At 40.1% G+C, this 17,278-nt stretch overlaps 1 protein-coding gene across 1 annotated transcript; it reads left to right on the forward strand.

Moving 5' to 3' along the window:
* Positions 1-581: 581 nt before the first annotated feature.
* On the forward strand, positions 582-14,960 carry Cct4 (chaperonin containing TCP1 subunit 4). Its single transcript, XM_021176505.2, has 14 exons — positions 582-864; positions 3,261-3,313; positions 4,277-4,366; positions 5,927-6,035; positions 6,680-6,822; positions 8,645-8,766; positions 9,198-9,330; positions 10,636-10,775; positions 12,500-12,596; positions 12,994-13,104; positions 13,198-13,328; positions 13,797-14,031; positions 14,445-14,558; positions 14,760-14,960. The coding sequence occupies exons 1-14, from the start codon at positions 738-740 to the stop codon at positions 14,772-14,774; spliced, it is 1,620 nt and encodes a 539-aa protein (XP_021032164.1). The 5' UTR covers positions 582-737; the 3' UTR covers positions 14,775-14,960.
* The last annotated feature ends 2,318 nt before the right edge of the window (positions 14,961-17,278 follow it).

A 17,278-nucleotide genomic window follows, 5' to 3' on the forward strand; every position in this document is an offset into this window, starting at 1 on the left:
GAGGATTAGTGTGGGGGGGGGGAGTGGGGGGAGAAAGGGTGTAAAGACTTCACACTTTGCTCAGCAGATAACTACTAACCAGTTATTAGAATGTTTATGTTCCCTAAGAGTCAGTGGTTATGTTTATGGAAGAGATCTTAACTAGAAGGCAGACTGGATTTGATAGGCAGTCACCGCTCCACAACTATTAAGATTCTGTGCCGTCTAACTAGTGTATTTAAATCCCTAGGCAGTCAAAATATATACAAAAGGGAGGAAATTATTCATGGCAAATCTCTCCTCCAACACCTTTACAAAGTGAATAAACTAGGAATAGAATTTAGAATTTAGACGTGCATGTCCGTAAAAGGCGGGTTGCACCACACCCACTCCGGAACAAAGCCAGAGCTGTCACAGCTTCCTCAACAGCACTAGCAGAAGCTAGAGGCTCGGGTCCACCTAGAACGGTCATAGCCACGCCTATAAAAACCTCCCGCTCCATCTCAGGCACGGGGAGGGGTTGACAGTCCGCAGCCGCATCTCCGCGAGCTGCGCAGCCGGCGTGCGGCAGACAGCCCCTGACGTCACACCTGCGCCGGCTCTCCAGCAGGCCCCTTGCTCGGCTTCCGCCTTCTTTCCCGGCGTCGCTTTCTGGAAGCTTCGTGGAGGAGGCGGCCAGGGAGACCGTTACTCCACAGCAAGCCGGAATCCGTGTCCATCCGTCCTCCTGAACCCGCGCAGACGCCACCAAGGTCGCCATGCCGGAGAACGTAGCTTCCCGAAGCGGGGCGCCCACCGCTGGGCCCGGCAGCCGCGGGAAAAGCGCCTACCAGGACCGCGACAAGCCAGCCCAGATCCGCTTCAGCAATATTTCCGCGGCCAAAGGTATCAACCCGGTCGCCGGCCCGCCTCCGGCGGAACGGCCCAGCCTCGTTGTGACCTTGGTCCTGGGTGGGTTGTGTTCCTTCAAGGTGGTCTCCTTTGTAGCTTTCTGCTAAGCACTCGGAGCGTGGAGGCCTCGGACACGCCCCATTGTGGGACGCGGTGCTCCTTAGTTCGTCTCCTGCAGGCATGGGCGGTGTTGGTCACATTGGCGCAGACCGCCGTTTAAAATACTGAAAGCAATGCTCCTTGAGATCTGACTCTTAAGAACTAAAGCTTGGCTGTTTATTAAACCTAGTGGTAGACGACACAGTATTTTGGGCTTTCAAAAAAATTCATTTTACTTTTTCAACATTTTCAAAAAAAGTTCATTTAACTTATGAACGTTCTTTGGCTCCGTAGTACTAATCGGATAGTCACTATGAATTCCCTTAAACTGGCAGGTGGGCGACATAAGGTAAAGCACGTGGTGAAAACCAGACAGGCCTGAGTTTTATTCTCAGTGTGTGCTATTTCATGCTTCTGACGTCTAAAGCAAGCAAGGCAAGAACAAAGCCTTAGAGATACTGCCAGGGTTTATTTGGGTTGGAGAAAAAGATGCATGATTTGGGAAGTGGACAGGCGTGTTGTGTTGTTTTATCTTCTGAAGGTCCTAGGATCCAAGAAACCCTTGACTTTCTTCTCAGTGCAGCTGTAAGTTGGGTGAGGCGACAGTTGATTTGCAGGGTTGCTGGGAGGGTTAAATGTGAAAGTGTACCAAGTAAACCTGGCAAGTACTGCAGTCACCAGTCCAGGTGACTGGAATGTGTGGGTTGGTGCCGTGAGGTGTGTGCGCAGGATGGGCCTTCAGGAGTTGGAGAAGCCAAGTTGACAGGTGTTCCTTGTGAGAGTCTTTGGAAGTTTGGGGTGAATACCTGACACCTGGAAGTTTATTGAGTTCATTAATTACGTTTGTGGTAGTGGAGTCATTGGGATGTTGAAAGGTGAATTCTAGAGTCAGATGAGTGACCAAGGGAGTGTACACTGTATTAAGAAATGAGTTTACTTCAGGCAACCATCTTAGCTAGGGTTTCTATTATTGTGAAAACACAGGTTATGTGGATTTAGTTATTAATTTATGTATATGGGTGTTTTGTCTGTATGTATATTTGTACACCAGAAGGCATTGGATCCCATAGAACTGTGTATCCATGGTTGTGGGTGCTGGGAGTTGATCTCAGGACCTCTGGAAGAGGTGCCATCTTTTATCCATCTGCTGAGCCATCCCTCCAGCTCCTCCACCTGCTTTCTTATGAACCCAGGGCCACCAGCCCAGGGGTGGACCCACCCACAAAGGATTGAACCCTTCCCCTCAATCTCTAGTCAAGAACACTCCCTATAGACTTGCCTACAACTCCCTTTAATTGACTTTTTCTTAATTTGGGGAGTTACCACCTCTGAGATCACTTTGGCTTGGGTCAAGTTCACATAAACTGTCCAGAACAGTTACTTTTCAAAGGAAGGGTGCACAAAAACTACAACAGGACAGAAGGAGCCATGCACGTAGGCAGGATTGGTTACCCAAATTGCCTGTAAAGCTATCTAGTTACTAAAAGAGCAAAGGGCAAACTAGTTTTTCCAAGTCAAAACAGAATTCTAGAAAGTGAGAAAGGCTTCTTCCAGATACAACTTGAGTTGAGTTCATTTTGCAATTATCCATCCCCTCTCAAATAAAGACAGTAATACTTGCTAATGGTGAGGAAGATTTCACAGACAGAAAATACTGGTAGTTTTGTGTAAATCATTTTACAGTCACTAGCTTGTGTTCTAGAGATGCAGAGTCTAAAATACCATAATTTTTTAGTAGTGAATATGTTGAAACAGGTCCACTGAAATCACCTGAAGCTTTGATAATAACATTAGACCAAAGTTATGACATAAAATATTGTTATACAAGGTGTTTTCTGTTAAATTATTTATTCTTTACCTAATATGGCCAAAAGCATATAGTAGTTAAGGGATACAGAAGAAATTTTAGCCTATGGGTCCCACATATGTTTTCTCAGTGGATTATGGTTTTGTTGGGGAGAGAAGAGGCTAATGAATGAATTGTGTACTGCATTAGGGTGTTTAGCTGTTTCACTGATGCTTGTACCGTTATGGAATAGAGGAAATAAAACTAAGAACTTAAGACTAGATTGTCATTTTGATTCTCACAGGAGTATTGAAAATTTGTTCTACATAGACATAGCACATGTGAAGTATTCTAGTGTCTATTAGGGTTATTAGGCATGAAGTTGTACGAGGCACAATGAGCTACTATATACCATATCCTAATAAGGACAAGTTTAAAACAAAACACTTTGCTTTTTTTTAAGTCTTGGTTTACTATGTGACTTTCTGTTTTTCTATTTTAACAGCGGTTGCTGATGCTATTAGAACAAGCCTTGGACCTAAAGGAATGGACAAAATGGTAAAATAAAACAGTTAAATCATTGATTACTTATTGAGAGCTTCTGTTTACAGTCTAAGGTCTGATGAAAGGCGGTGCTGTTTGGGGACTGGCAAACAGTTCTGGGGTAAAAGTGGTAAATCTTGCCTAGGTGGAACAAGGCCCTACTACCACCTCTTCCCCCTTGAGCCCCTCCAAAAATCTTAACATTCATCAAAAGGAGAGATTACTTAGGTAGTATTTAACTATATTTTAATAACTTTTGGGTTGATTTTTTTTTTTTTTTCTCAGTAAAAAATTAACTGAGACTGTCTCTTGATCCCCTTGCTTCTGCTTGATGGGCTGGGATCACAGACTTGTGCTAACATGTTTGTTTGGTTCATTTATTTTGAAACATGAGCTTAATCTTTCTGCCTCAGCCTCTGGAATGCTGGATTACAAGTGTGAGCCGCTGTGCCCAGTTCAACTTTTCAAACATTTTTTTCTTAATTGACTGGCAGCATAAAACAGATATAATCTAATAATTTTGGGTTGATAAGTCCTCAAATTCAGAGCTAGTTAGCAACCAAAAATGTGACAAACCAATATGGCTAGCCAAGGAATGTGGGGCATCTGAAGTAAGACCCCCATGCTTGAACTTTACTGAATGATTCCCCTCTAGACTCCTTTACATACCCTGGGCAGGGGCTAGAGAGAGGGGCACATACTGCTCTTACAGAGAGCCCAGGCTGAGCCGCCATCACTAGATGCAGAGGATCTGACCCCCCTGGTCTCTGAGAGCTGTCCTCAAATATGTACACATACACACATGTAAGAGAGCAACCCGGGCAGAGCCCGTTGATCTGAATGTTCTTACATTGTTTTACTAAGGAAAGGTATTTTGAGTTAAGCAATATACGTATATAAACTAACTTGTATGTAATAGTAAATGGAATAGAGCTAGTAGAATATTGCATTAAAGTTTTAAAAAACAAAACTTTCCAGATTCAAGATGGAAAAGGCGATGTGACCATTACAAATGACGGTGCCACCATTCTGAAACAAATGCAGGTATTGCATCCAGCAGCCAGAATGGTAAGTGTAAATGAGTGTTTGGTTTGTGAGACATAATCCTGCTCACTAGCCCTAGTGACCCGCTAGTCACTGTAGATCCTTGAACTTGGCAGCAGTCCAGCGAGCATATGTGTGGGCATGTGCTGCTGTCTTGCTAAGTGGGTTGTTTTTAAGTGTACTTGTAAGATACTCAATAGACTTATATTTGATACTATTTAAACATGGAGAATCTTTTTAACTTTATGCTAAAAATGTACATTTTTAAGATACTGTTTTTTGTGAGGTGTTCTAAAAGAAAGTTGTTTTATTTATTTTATTTTTTTGCTGATTCTGCTGTGGATTGAACTCATGGCATTGTGCAAGCGCAACAAGAACTATACTAAACTATACACCCACAGTTCTTAGAAAACAAAATAATCATATCAGATGTTCAGTTCTCACTGGTCTTTATCAAAAATTATAATTCAAGAGTGACAATTAGTTTTGTGACAAGTGAGAAGTTGTATTAACAAAAATGAGCTTTAGGAATTGCTCTCTGTTAGAATGGACAGTTGAGTACAACAGATTCCTATAACCTTAAGTGCTCTGAACCAGAAGGATCACTTGAGCCTATCGTATAGACAACATGCTTCAAAAAAGGTCTCCTTCCATTACTTAAAGATGACTTTCTGCTGGGCAGTGGTGGCACACGCCTTTAATCCCAGCACTTGGGAGGCAGAGGCAGGCGGATTTCTAAGTTCGAGGCCAGCCTGGTCTACAGAGTGAGTTCCAGGACAGCCAGGACTACACAGAGAAACCCTGTCTCAAAAGACAAAAACAAAACAAAAAAAAAAGGTTGACTTTCTAAATAATGCTATGTTTCTATGTGATCACTTCAGAAAAACTTGAAAAAGGTGTTTAAAATGACTTCATAGGTTCTCTGTCTATATAAGATACCTGTGCGACCTTTTTTTTTTTTTTAAGGCAGAGTATCATTTTGGCCTGGGCCATTTTAGAACCTTTAGAACTGCTTTGTAGCAAAAAGGTCCTGGTATTACATGTGTACCACCACACCTCCTTTATGCTGTTTGGGGCTCCAACCCCCAGGGCTTCCTGAGTGCTAGGCAGGCATTCCTGAGCCACATCCTCAACCCTGAGCAGTGATGCTTTTGGACAGGACCTCAGACAGAATTTTCTGAGAACTCTTTATTTATTTATTTTTATTTTTTATTTTTGGTTTTTCCAAGACAGGGTTTCTCTCTATAGCTCTTGGCTGTCCTGGAACTCACTGTCGAGCAGGCTGGCCTTGAATTCAGAAGTCCGCCTGCCTCTGCCTCCCAAGTAATGGGATTAAAGGCTTGAGCCACCACTGCCTGGCCTGAGAACTCTTTACAATCTACAGTTTAAACTGGAAATCATAGGACAATTTTGTGCGCCATAAATACATGGATTTTCATCTTTAAATGAAACCTAGAGTAAACTAAAAATCAGATGTCAGGAGGAATGTATTTCTAACTGTATAGGTGACATCGATGTCATGGTTTGAGTTAGATGTTACTGGGTACTCGTTTCTTAGCATCTTGGCATGTTCTGTTCACATAGCTGGTGGAATTGTCTAAAGCTCAAGACATAGAAGCAGGAGATGGCACCACGTCGGTTGTCATCATTGCTGGCTCTCTTTTAGACTCCTGTACCAAACTTCTGCAGAAAGGTATGTAGAGTATAATATACTTTTCATTACTGAAGAATGACGGAGAAAAAAGTTTTTAAAGGCAAACATAAAAAAGCCAAGCTATTAAGTAATGTGGGATTTAATTTTGAAGTAACTACTCTTTTGTCAAGAATTTCTATTTTGCTTCTTATTTTTGCAAGGCTTCTTTTTGTAGAAATAAATTTCTGCTTTTCAAAAACAAATATTACTAATCTCAGACTTGGAGAGATGTCTTAGAAGATAAGAGCTCTTGCTTTGATAAGTAGTGTTTATCACACAGATGTTCGGACCTAAAGTAAATATGTGATTTTTAGAAAGCGCAAAATTGGTTTCAGCTTGAATATTACATGAGAATGTACTTCATCGGTTTCAAATTGAGAAGTTAGCTAGTAACTAATCAAGCCATTCTTTTTACAACTGAGTTATAAATTAGTTTGTATGGTGAGTATCTGGAGCCTCTGGTATAGTTTAGTAGTTTTGTATTTGCCTACCATGCTAGAGGCCCTGGGGTCACCCTCAGCACCACAACAGCAGGGAAAAAGGAGGGAAGAAGGTATTAGGTTATTTTGACATTTTAATGAGTAAAACATTTTAAAATAGTGATAAATAATTAGGTTGTAATTAACTTGGTTCATAAATGGCAGGTATACATCCAACCATCATTTCCGAGTCATTCCAGAAAGCTTTGGAAAAGGGTCTTGAAATCCTTACTGACATGTCTCGGCCTGTGCAACTGAGCGACAGAGAAACTTTGTTAAATAGCGCAACTACTTCATTGAATTCAAAGGTGAGACCACTAAGGAGAATTAGATTACAGTTAATGGTGTGCTATGATGTTGTGACCATTAATTGCTAAACTGTATCTAACACTGCCTCAAGAAGACTAGTAATAATAATTTCTATAATGGAATTGGTTTTAAGATTGAGGTAAAATGATCAGTAAAGCTAACGAAAGAATGAGGAGTTTTTAGCTGGATACGGTGGCACACACCTTTGATTCCAGGACTCAGCAGGCTCAGGTTTGAAGCCAGCCTGGTCTACAAAATACATTCTAGGAAAACCAGGGTTGTACAGAGAAACCTCCTCCCCCCTCCCCAACAAAAACAAAAGAATTGAGATTCTCATAGGTATAATGTCTATTTGTACTTTTTCGTTTACTGCATCTTAATTTTTGGTAAAGCAAAAACTAGGGGGGGGGGGCTAGAGAGATGGCTCAGTGGTTAAGATTTCCAGCATCTACATGGCAGCTCACAACCATGTATAACTTCAGTTCCAATTCCTAATGCCCTCTTCCGGCCTCCCTAGGTACCAGGCACACAAATGATGTACAGGCATATAGGCAGGCGAAATATCCATACACGTTAATTTTTTAGAAGTTTGTAAACAAATATTAAAAAGTTTTATGTTACCATTTAGTATGATATCACCCAGTACAAATCTTTTTTCTTGCATTCATTTCCTCTGGTATACATAGCAAGTTCCAGGCCACCCCGAGCTACATGGTGAAGCCCTGTCTCTAAATAACCTAGATGGTATTAGATAGAAACAGTAAGTTTGTTGTTTGTTTGGTTGTTTTTTTTTTTTTGTTTTGTTTTTTTTTGGTTTTTCGACACAGGGTTTTTCTGTGCAGTCCCAGCTGTCCTGGAACTCACTCTATAGACCAGGCTGGCCTCGAACTCAGAAATTCACCTGCCTCTGCCTCCCAAGTGCTGGGTTTACAGGCATGCACTACCACTGCCCAGCTTTTTTGTTTTTGTTGTTTTGTTTTGTTTTTTTAGTATTCTAGCACTAGTCAAGTTGTGTGACTTGAGGCAAATGATTACCTAATCTGTTTTGTTTCACTCTGCTAAGGACATGGAGAAAATTTGATAAATACTGTCTTAGTCAGGATTTCTCTTCCTGCACAAACATCATGACCAAGAAGCAAGTTGGGGAGAAAAGGGTTTATTCAGCTTATACTTTCATACTGCTGTTCATCACCAAGGAAGTCAGGACTGGAACTCAAGCAGGTCAGGAAGCAGGAGCTGATGCAGGGGCCATGGAGGTTATGTTCCTTCCTTACTGGCTTGCTTCCCCTGGCTTGCTCAGCTTGCTTTCTTATAGAACCCAGGGATGACACCACCCACAAGAGGCCTTCCCACCCTTGATCACTAATTGAGTAAATGTTGGATCTCATGGAGGCATTTCATTTCTTTCCTCCTTTCTCTGTGTTAACTCCAGCTTGTGTCAAGTTGACACACAAAGCCAGCCAGTACACTACTATCCATTGGCTGTCTTCTCAACCCTTTGGTATTAAGTACATAAATAATCTGATGTGATAGCTAGATTACACACTCAACTTAGGTAGGAATTCTTCACATAAAATTAAATGCCTTTTTTTCCTTTATTGCTATTGGCAATCTTGATAGTGCCAAGTGTTGTAATAAAAGAAAAGCATATATATTCTTACTTGTATATGGAGCAATTTGCAAACTGGGTGGAGAAAACAACTTTAACTTTAATGTCTTATCTACTGTATCCTAATAGGTGATAATAAGTCCTTGTAAATCCAAAGTAGGTATTTCTTAAATTATTGCTTCTGTGGTAGTAACTTTCTGTTGTAAATCTAGGTTGTCTCTCAGTATTCAAGTCTACTCTCTCCAATGAGTGTCAATGCGGTGATGAAAGTGATTGACCCAGCCACAGCTACCAGTGTAGATCTTCGAGATATTAAAATAGTTAAGAAGCTTGGGTAAGCATCTCTGATTTCAATTTCAGTTTTGCCAAAACCAGATAACTTTGAAGAACAACTAGGGGTGGCTTATACATTTAGTGCCAGCAATTGATTGGCTGAGGTGGGAGGCTAGCTATGAGTTCAAGGCCAGCCTGGAATAAATAGTGAGTTCCATGACAGGCTGAGCTAGAGTGAGGTTCTGTCTCCACAAAACCCTTTTAAAAACAAAGATGTTCTTAGTCCTTCCTGCCTGGGCCATAAGTGAAAATAACTCTGAAAGTGAACATTAGAAATACTTGCTGGCTTAAACTTTAGTATATATGGTAGCCTCAAAGGTTTGCCTGTATTTCCTTACGGTAGGATGGAAGTATATCCAAGAGGTCCCAGAATGGGTTCTGAGAATGAGTAAGACCAAAGCACTTTCCTCTGCTCTGATTATTTTTTCCTAGTGGGACAATAGATGACTGTGAGCTGGTGGAAGGCCTCGTTCTCACACAGAAAGTGGCAAATTCTGGCATAACAAGAGTTGAAAAGGCTAAGATTGGGCTTATTCAGTTTTGCTTATCTGCTCCTAAAACAGATGTAAGTAAAATCCAAGCTGGTTTCCTACTTATTAACTTTAGTAAGATCTGTTTTTTTAAGATGAAAATAGAAAATGCTGGTAAAATGTAGATTCAAAACAATAAAATGTAGATTCAAAACAATAAAATTGAGACAAAATCAGAAATTGTTGCTGCTATAAGTAATTAAGGTGGAGACTGATTATAGGCATTTGCATAAAACAGATGTGTGTGTGTGTGTGTGCTGTACTCATTCCTTGAGTTTGCAGATTGTGTCTAGCTTCCTGAGATATTACCTGCTGGAGCCCACAAAGATTGTGTTTGTGCAAGTGGAGCCTTAGACTAACTTGATAGCCAAACTATAAAAATTATTTTTTTTAACAGGATATTACCATATTAGTATGATTCTCTAAAAAGTGTGTTGGCACCTCAGATTTGTTTTTACTATATTCTGCCAACATATAGATGTGTTCAATATTTTGTTCAAAAAATAAAAGATAGCCATGTGGAAATTGATCGTTAATTTTTGTGCATTATATATAATGACAAGCCACAGAGTAAAAAGGATGGAATTAAAATTATTTCTGTAATACATATGGTATGTAGAACAACTTCATTTTGGGCAATTTGGATTTTTCAGTTACCAAAAAGTACATGCAAAAAGTTTCAGAAGCAGTAGAGCCTCGTGTGGTCATATGTACCTATATTCCGGTACTCAAAGGATGGTGAGTTCAAGGCCAGCTTGAGCTGTGAGCTACATAGTGAGGTCTTGTTTTTCAAACATACAAAAATCAGTAATGGGTGTGACTGAAAAGAATCAACTGGGGCTGGAGAGATAACTCAGTGGTTAAGACTGCTCTTTCAGAGGTCCTGAGTTAAATTCCCACCAACCACATAGTGGCTCACAACCATCTGTAATGGTATAGGATACCCTCTCCTAGTATGTGTGAAGACAACTGCAGTGTACTCATACATAAGATAAATCTTATGTTAAAAAAGAAAACTAAGCTTTAGCCAGGCGGTACTGACAAATGCCTTTAGTCCTGGCACTTTAGAGGCAGAGGCAGGTAGATCTCCTGAATTCAAGGCCAACCTTGTGTTTGGAGCAAGTTAAGTTCCAGGACAGCTTTGACTATACCAAGAAACCTGACTTAAAAAAATACAAAAACAACTGAAACAAAACATAATAAATAGGATGGTTCTATTTACATATGAATTTTAGACCCTTTTCTGTGCATACCTATATAACTGGTAGGTGTGGGCTGGTCTTTCATTTAACATTAAGATCTCTTGCTGAAAATAACTACTGTGTTCTTGTTCCCATCAGATGGATAATCAAATTGTAGTATCTGATTATGCCCAGATGGATCGAGTGCTTCGAGAAGAGAGAGCCTATATATTAAATTTGGTGAAGCACATTAAGAAAACAGGATGTAATGTCCTTCTCATACAGAAGTCTATCCTAAGGTCTGTTCTATTTCCTTTCTTCTCCCTGGATTTATAATTGATTTGGGGATCCTACAAGCAACTTTTAAATAGTGTTTATGTGTATGTGTTTGCTTAAGGGTATACATTGCATGTGTACAGGATCTGGATCCCTTGGAGATCAGAATAAGGTGTTGGATGCCCCGAACTGGAGTTTCTAAGCAGCTGTGAGCTGCTCTGTTAGGAAACTAGAAACTGAACCCAAGCCAAGCCCTGTGTAAGAGCAGCAAGCACTGCTTAACCACTGAGCCATCTTTGCCTCTACCCAGCAGTTCCTAAAAGAAACACTTAGTCTCTAAAGCACAGGAAATCTAAAGTGCATATTTTGGTGCATCATATTTTCATTTATAAAGACAGGACTATTTTCTCTTAATTTAAACATGGCCAATAGGGTTTTTTTAGATCAAGGTTGTAAGAAAATGAAGGTCTAACATAGTTGTTCTTGCCTGCAGTCCTAGTGCTCAGAAGGCTGAGGCTGAACGGTTACAAGTCAGGCCAGTCTGGGAGAGAGAGAGACAAAAGTGAAAAGACGATCGGGCTTAGTTTTTGAGGTCACTTGTTGCTCAGGGACCCAAGCTTGGCTCCTAGCACTCACATGGTGGCTCACAAACATGTAATGCCAGTTTCAGGGGATGACACACTCTTCTGAACTCCAGGGACAGCAGGCATACTCATGGTTCATATGAATGTGTACAGGCAAAACAGTTATTTTTAAAAGGAAAAAAAATGAAAAGCACATTTTTTTAAAAGCTGCTTAAAACTGAGGCGAGGGATATAGCCTAATTGTTAGTGCTTGCCTACAAGCCTTAGGTTTGATCTCCAGCATGACTTAAACTGGGTGCTGTGTCACATGCCTTTAGTTTTAATGCTTGAGGCAGGAGGATGGAGTCAATGGCCAGCTACCAGGTAAAATTCTAGGCTATTGTGGGGTGTGTGAAATTGTCTCAACAGTGAAAAACCACTGCTGAACTAATTAACTAAAAAATAGTATTTGTGGGCACTGCTTAGACAAGAGAAGTCTCAAATTTGAATTCATCTTTTTCTTTTTCCATTTCTGGGTTGTTTTTTGTTTGTTTGTTTTTTTAAATAGACAGACATATTCCCACTTACTCCCCTAATAAGCTAGGCCAGAAGGTATATAGAGTCCTTTGTAAGCAAGTAAGAGGCTGCTCTAGTCTCTAGTCATTTAGTGGCTCTGACCTTGAGTAAATTGTTCCCCAAAATTGTTTTTTGCTTAGCTTTGATCAGGATGGTAATGTCTGTCTTGCTAGATCACAGGATTGCTATTACTAGGATTGGTTTGATCGTTTGTGAGAATTGTGCTTCTGAATAATGTAAACATTCACTTAGCAAAATGTGCTCACTTAAGAATCACGGCCCACTTGTCACGTACAGTTTTGTGTCATAGTAATTTTTCTAGTAAAATTAGAAGCCTTCAGAAGCATTTTTGAACTTCTGCTGGGTATAATAATGTCCAGCAGCACTTAGGAGGCAGAGGCAGGCAGATTTCTGAGCTCCAGACAACTAAAGCTGCAGAGGAAGAGTCTGTCTCAAAAGGAAGAGGGAGAGAGTTTTGAACTTGTAAATGGAACATTAAAAGTGTTTCCCTTCATAATTAGCCATTTGGATAAGAGTAAAATTAAAATCTTAACTACTGAACAATAACACTTTTTAAACATAAGGTAACAGACACTTTTGTGTTTTAGAGATGCCCTTAGTGATCTTGCATTACATTTTCTGAATAAGATGAAGATTATGGTGGTTAAGGACATTGAAAGAGAAGACATTGAATTCATCTGTAAGGTAAAATTAATGTGTGCAAAAATATCCATTAACATGTATTGTGGGTGTGATTTGTATGTTATGGTTAGTGGTTTGGTTTATTTTTTAATTTTAAGGTTTTTTTTTCTATGTATGTGCTTGCATGCATGCATCTCTGTGCACCATACGGTCCTCTTAGAGACCTGATGTGGGCTTCAGGTCCACCTGGAGCTATGAACTGCCATGTGGGTGCTCTAGAGCACCCAGCCTCTTAACTACTGAACCATGTCTCCAGGCCCAGCAGTGTTTTTTTTGTTTTGCAGTCCAGTGTTGAGTCTAGTGCTTTGAATAAAATACCAGACAAGTGCTTGTTCTTCCACTGAGCTCTGTGTCTAGCACAATGCTGTCTTGATATGTGCACTTGATTATCTTTTCCCAGACAATTGGAACCAAACCAGTTGCTCACATTGACCAGTTCACTGCTGACATGCTGGGTTCTGCTGAGTTAGCAGAGGAAGTTAGTTTAAATGGTTCTGGAAAACTATTCAAGGTAACAATATATTGTTAAGCCTTTTTTTCCATACCTTTTTGTTTGTTTTTTTTCTTTTAGCCAATTACTTAATTTGAAATTTGTTCACTAAAGATTACAGGTTGTACAAGCCCAGGGAAAACAGTTACAATTGTTGTACGTGGTTCTAACAAACTGGTGATTGAAGAAGCTGAGCGCTCCATTCATGATGCTCTCTGTGTTATCCGATGCTTAGTAAAGAAAAGGTACTACAAGCACCACTGCATAATATTCATTACTGTGTGTATGTGTGTGTGTGTGTACACAATGTAGCATCGTGGCAGGTGGGGTCCTGGGGCAATCTCTTCTTTTCCTACCATCATGTAGGTCCCAGGGATCAAACTTGGGTTGGTGTCAGGCATTTTACATGCTGAGCCATCTTCCTGGCCTCAATATTCTGAAGACTTTAATTTGAGGCTGGGATATAATACCTACCATTGATAACAGTAATTGACCAGTTCAGACTGCATACAGCAGATGTGGTAGGGCACATCTGTAACACTTAGGAAGTGAGGGAAGGAAGATCAAAAGCTCTATGTCTTCCTCCACTTTATCCAAGTTACAGGGCAGCTCACCTTTAAAAGACAACCAGACTGCTTTATCTTGACTTTTATAAAGTTAGTAAAGTAGCTTCCTTTGGGGTAAAATAAGCTAAAAATATTTGTGAATTTCAGAGCTCTTATTGCAGGAGGTGGTGCTCCAGAAATAGAGCTGGCCCTCAGACTGACCGAGTACTCTCGAACACTGAGTGGTATGGAGTCCTACTGTGTTCGTGCTTTCGCGGACGCTATGGAAGTCATTCCATCTACACTAGCTGAAAATGCTGGCCTGAATCCCATTTCTACAGTAACAGAGCTAAGAAACCGCCATGCCCAAGGAGAAAAAACTACAGGCATTAATGTCCGAAAGGTAATAGTCTTGGTGTTTACAGTTGCTGAAGAGATTGGTGGAAGGAAATGTTTACAATTTTGTCATTGTTGGTTAGTAGGCTTTTGAACTTAAAAGTAGTGTGATTTTGGATTCACACCTGAGACCTGGCAAGTTTACTGTATGTTCTTTAGAATAAAGATGATGCCATGGGGAATAGCATTCATTTACTGTCATATACTAACTTGTAAAAAGTTAGTCTGGTCTTTGATTTCCTGGGTTGTAAGAACAGTACCTCATAGGTCTTTTGGGAGGACACTAGTTAAGTAGGTGTAAAGTGTGAACAGGGTCTTCTGTTGTATCAGCAATTAGCATGCCTGGTGAGTACAGAAGAGTGATATCTGTGCTCGTGTTTATTGTGTGATCAGATACTGAAGGCATCTGCTTCTCTGCAGGGTGGCATCTCCAACATTTTGGAGGAAATGGTTGTTCAGCCTCTGTTGGTGTCAGTCAGTGCTTTGACCCTAGCAACTGAAACTGTGCGGAGCATTCTGAAAATTGATGATGTGGTAAGCGAATAGAGTTAAATTCCAGGGGAAGTCAAAAAGACATACTTAAAAGTTTTATATTTTGCTTAAAAGCTTGCTACTCATCAAGAAGAGAATAGTTCATGACTAATTTTTTCCATAAGAATGAGGCAAAATTTTATCTTAAACATGATCTTTTATGTTATTATAGGTTTTGAAACCTAAGTGTTTTTTTCTCATCAGGTAAACACTCGATAATCTGGAGGAAAGGATGGCTGACTGCATCATTACGGACAGACGGACTGTGGCTGGAAAGAAGGACAACCACCTGGTTCCTTGTCTGGAAGCTTCAGAGTTTTTGGACATTGTCTTCCAGTTGGCATTTGTTTGAAATTGTATTGAAACAATTTAATGAAAACATTAAATACTTGGTTTTAAACTCCATATTAACTTGTCATTTTAAAATTATACTGTTTTTGATAGTTGGGAGAAACTGCCTATAGGTAAACTACCTTCAGATTTAACATTTACCTATTGATCTTACAGCTTAATTCTGTGTATTCTATTAACATTATTTTTGTTCATTTGTGGTTGTTTGGTTTGTAGGTTTTTTGTTTGTTTTGTGAGACATCTCAACTGACCTTGAACATTTGATCTGTGTACCTTCCAAGTGCTAGAATTAACAGGTGCACACTGTGACGCCCAGTTTGTACAGTTCTTGCGATTGAAACCCAGGGCATGCTACCAAATGAGCCGTCTCCCCTATCCTGGTTGGTTGTTTTTAGTTTTCAGATTGTGCTCATATAGCTGGGCCTGGAATTGATTGTGTCACTGCAGATTATCTCAGCTCTTGATCATCCTCCCTTGTCAACCTTGAATGAATGCTGAGATTACATGTGTGTGCCAGATGTTAGGTCTTTATAATTTCCTTTTGTTTATTTTGTTTGTATATTGGGGAGGAATGTACATGATAGGGTACTTGGAAATAAGACAAACTGGAAACAAATCAGTTCTCTTAACCTTGTGGGTTTCAGGGATCAAACTCAACTTGTCAGGCTATTTTGATGACCCCTAGTTATAAGTTTTTTTATTTTGATTTGTTGAAATAGCAGGGTATTGTGGTGTACATCTTTAATCCCAGCACGCAGGCCAGCCAGGGCTAAGAGTCCATGGTGGCAAACCCGGAGACATGAAAGGGTGAGGCTTGAATTTTGAGCCACAAACACAAAACTGAACTCCAATGGTGCCAGTCTTTACACTTTCTAAGCCTGCCTACCCCGGTGATATTAGAAGGCCGTACTTTATAGTCCTCCCAAACCACCACCACCTGACTCTGGTCACCACTGGAAGACAACGGGAGACATCTACAGGTGCCCCTTCCCATAGAGAGCTTCAAAGCATAGCATGTGTGACTTCAATATAAAAGAAGCCTGTCGTTGCCCATCAGTCTCCCCAGAGTGGTGCTAGTCGGGATTTCTATAGAGTAGTGTTCTGGTTGAAGGGATGGCCCAGTGGGAGAGGTCTTTATACATTCATTTTCACGTTCAGTCTTTCCAGAACCTAAAAAAAAAAAAAAAAAACTAAAAAGCCCATGCAATGTGGCACATTTTACAAAGTCAAAAGGGCTTAGCTTTTTGTTGCCAGCCAGTGTATTTCACACATAGTCATGTCTCACCATGATTGTAAATTTCAACTTGGCTATCTTAATTCTACTACATACCTATGAGGTTTTAAAGCCTAATAGGTTCTTCTCACATACTTTCACACCTTTGAATAAAGGCCTGGTATTAAGGTAAGCCATATTTTGGCCTGCACAATCTGGCGCTTCATTGCTTCTATATCATAGAGTACAAGAAGTTGAGAAAAGTGAATGTTTGAGTCCAGGATCTTGAGATAAAGATACTTGAATTATCCAGAATTTAGGTTTTCTCTCATTTTAACTGTTTAAGCTATAAAATTAATTCATTAAAAAACAATTGAATCAGGTACATCTTAGAAATTTAGGTCAGAATACTATTCTAATCCATAATAATGGATTCTAGGATATCCATTACTACTTACGTCTACCTAAATATGTAGCTGTTTTGACAGACTTACGCTAACCACTGCTTATATGAAATTTGCTTGGTAGAAAACCACTATCTTACTTAATTTGATTTGATACGGGGGTTTATAACACAATAGCTAACAATCCTAACAACAGCTTTGTTGTGGGTATTAGAATAAAAGCTCGTCCAAGGGAGATCTGCTGAATGAAGTTACCCATCAAACTTAAAGGGGCTAGAAAGATAACGCTTACATTTAAGTGCTATTCTTCAGTTCTTCACTAAGTTTCCAAGTTTTAGAGTTTAAGGAATGGTGTGAAGACTATATCCTCCGAGTAGTAGATTTGCCATTCAGTCAGTTCTGAAACATTTTGAGGTGCCCACAGTATGCAAATTTGGAGAGATACTCAGGTGGTCCTCAGTAGATCGATCATATGTGGATCTTGTGCATGGAACCTATGCCCACCAAAGGTGAGGGCCTAACAACCGAGTCAGCAGTTTACAAGGAACCTAGCAAGACAGAACAATTGTGCACCTGTTAAAATGCCTAATCAGTGCTGTTTAAAATATGGCAGGCACTAAAGCTTAAAACCAAAGCTGTGGAAGAGCGCACTTACATTTTTGAAGGGGGTTATTAGAAAGGGCAGAGGTCATTTTGTGCTCACAGATAAGCACTAGGGAAACCAGGAATGTTACCCAGCATTGTCCCCTCAATGG

Source organism: Mus caroli, chromosome 11 (genome assembly GCF_900094665.2).
Source record: "Mus caroli chromosome 11, CAROLI_EIJ_v1.1, whole genome shotgun sequence".
NCBI lineage: Eukaryota > Metazoa > Chordata > Mammalia > Rodentia > Muridae > Mus > Mus caroli.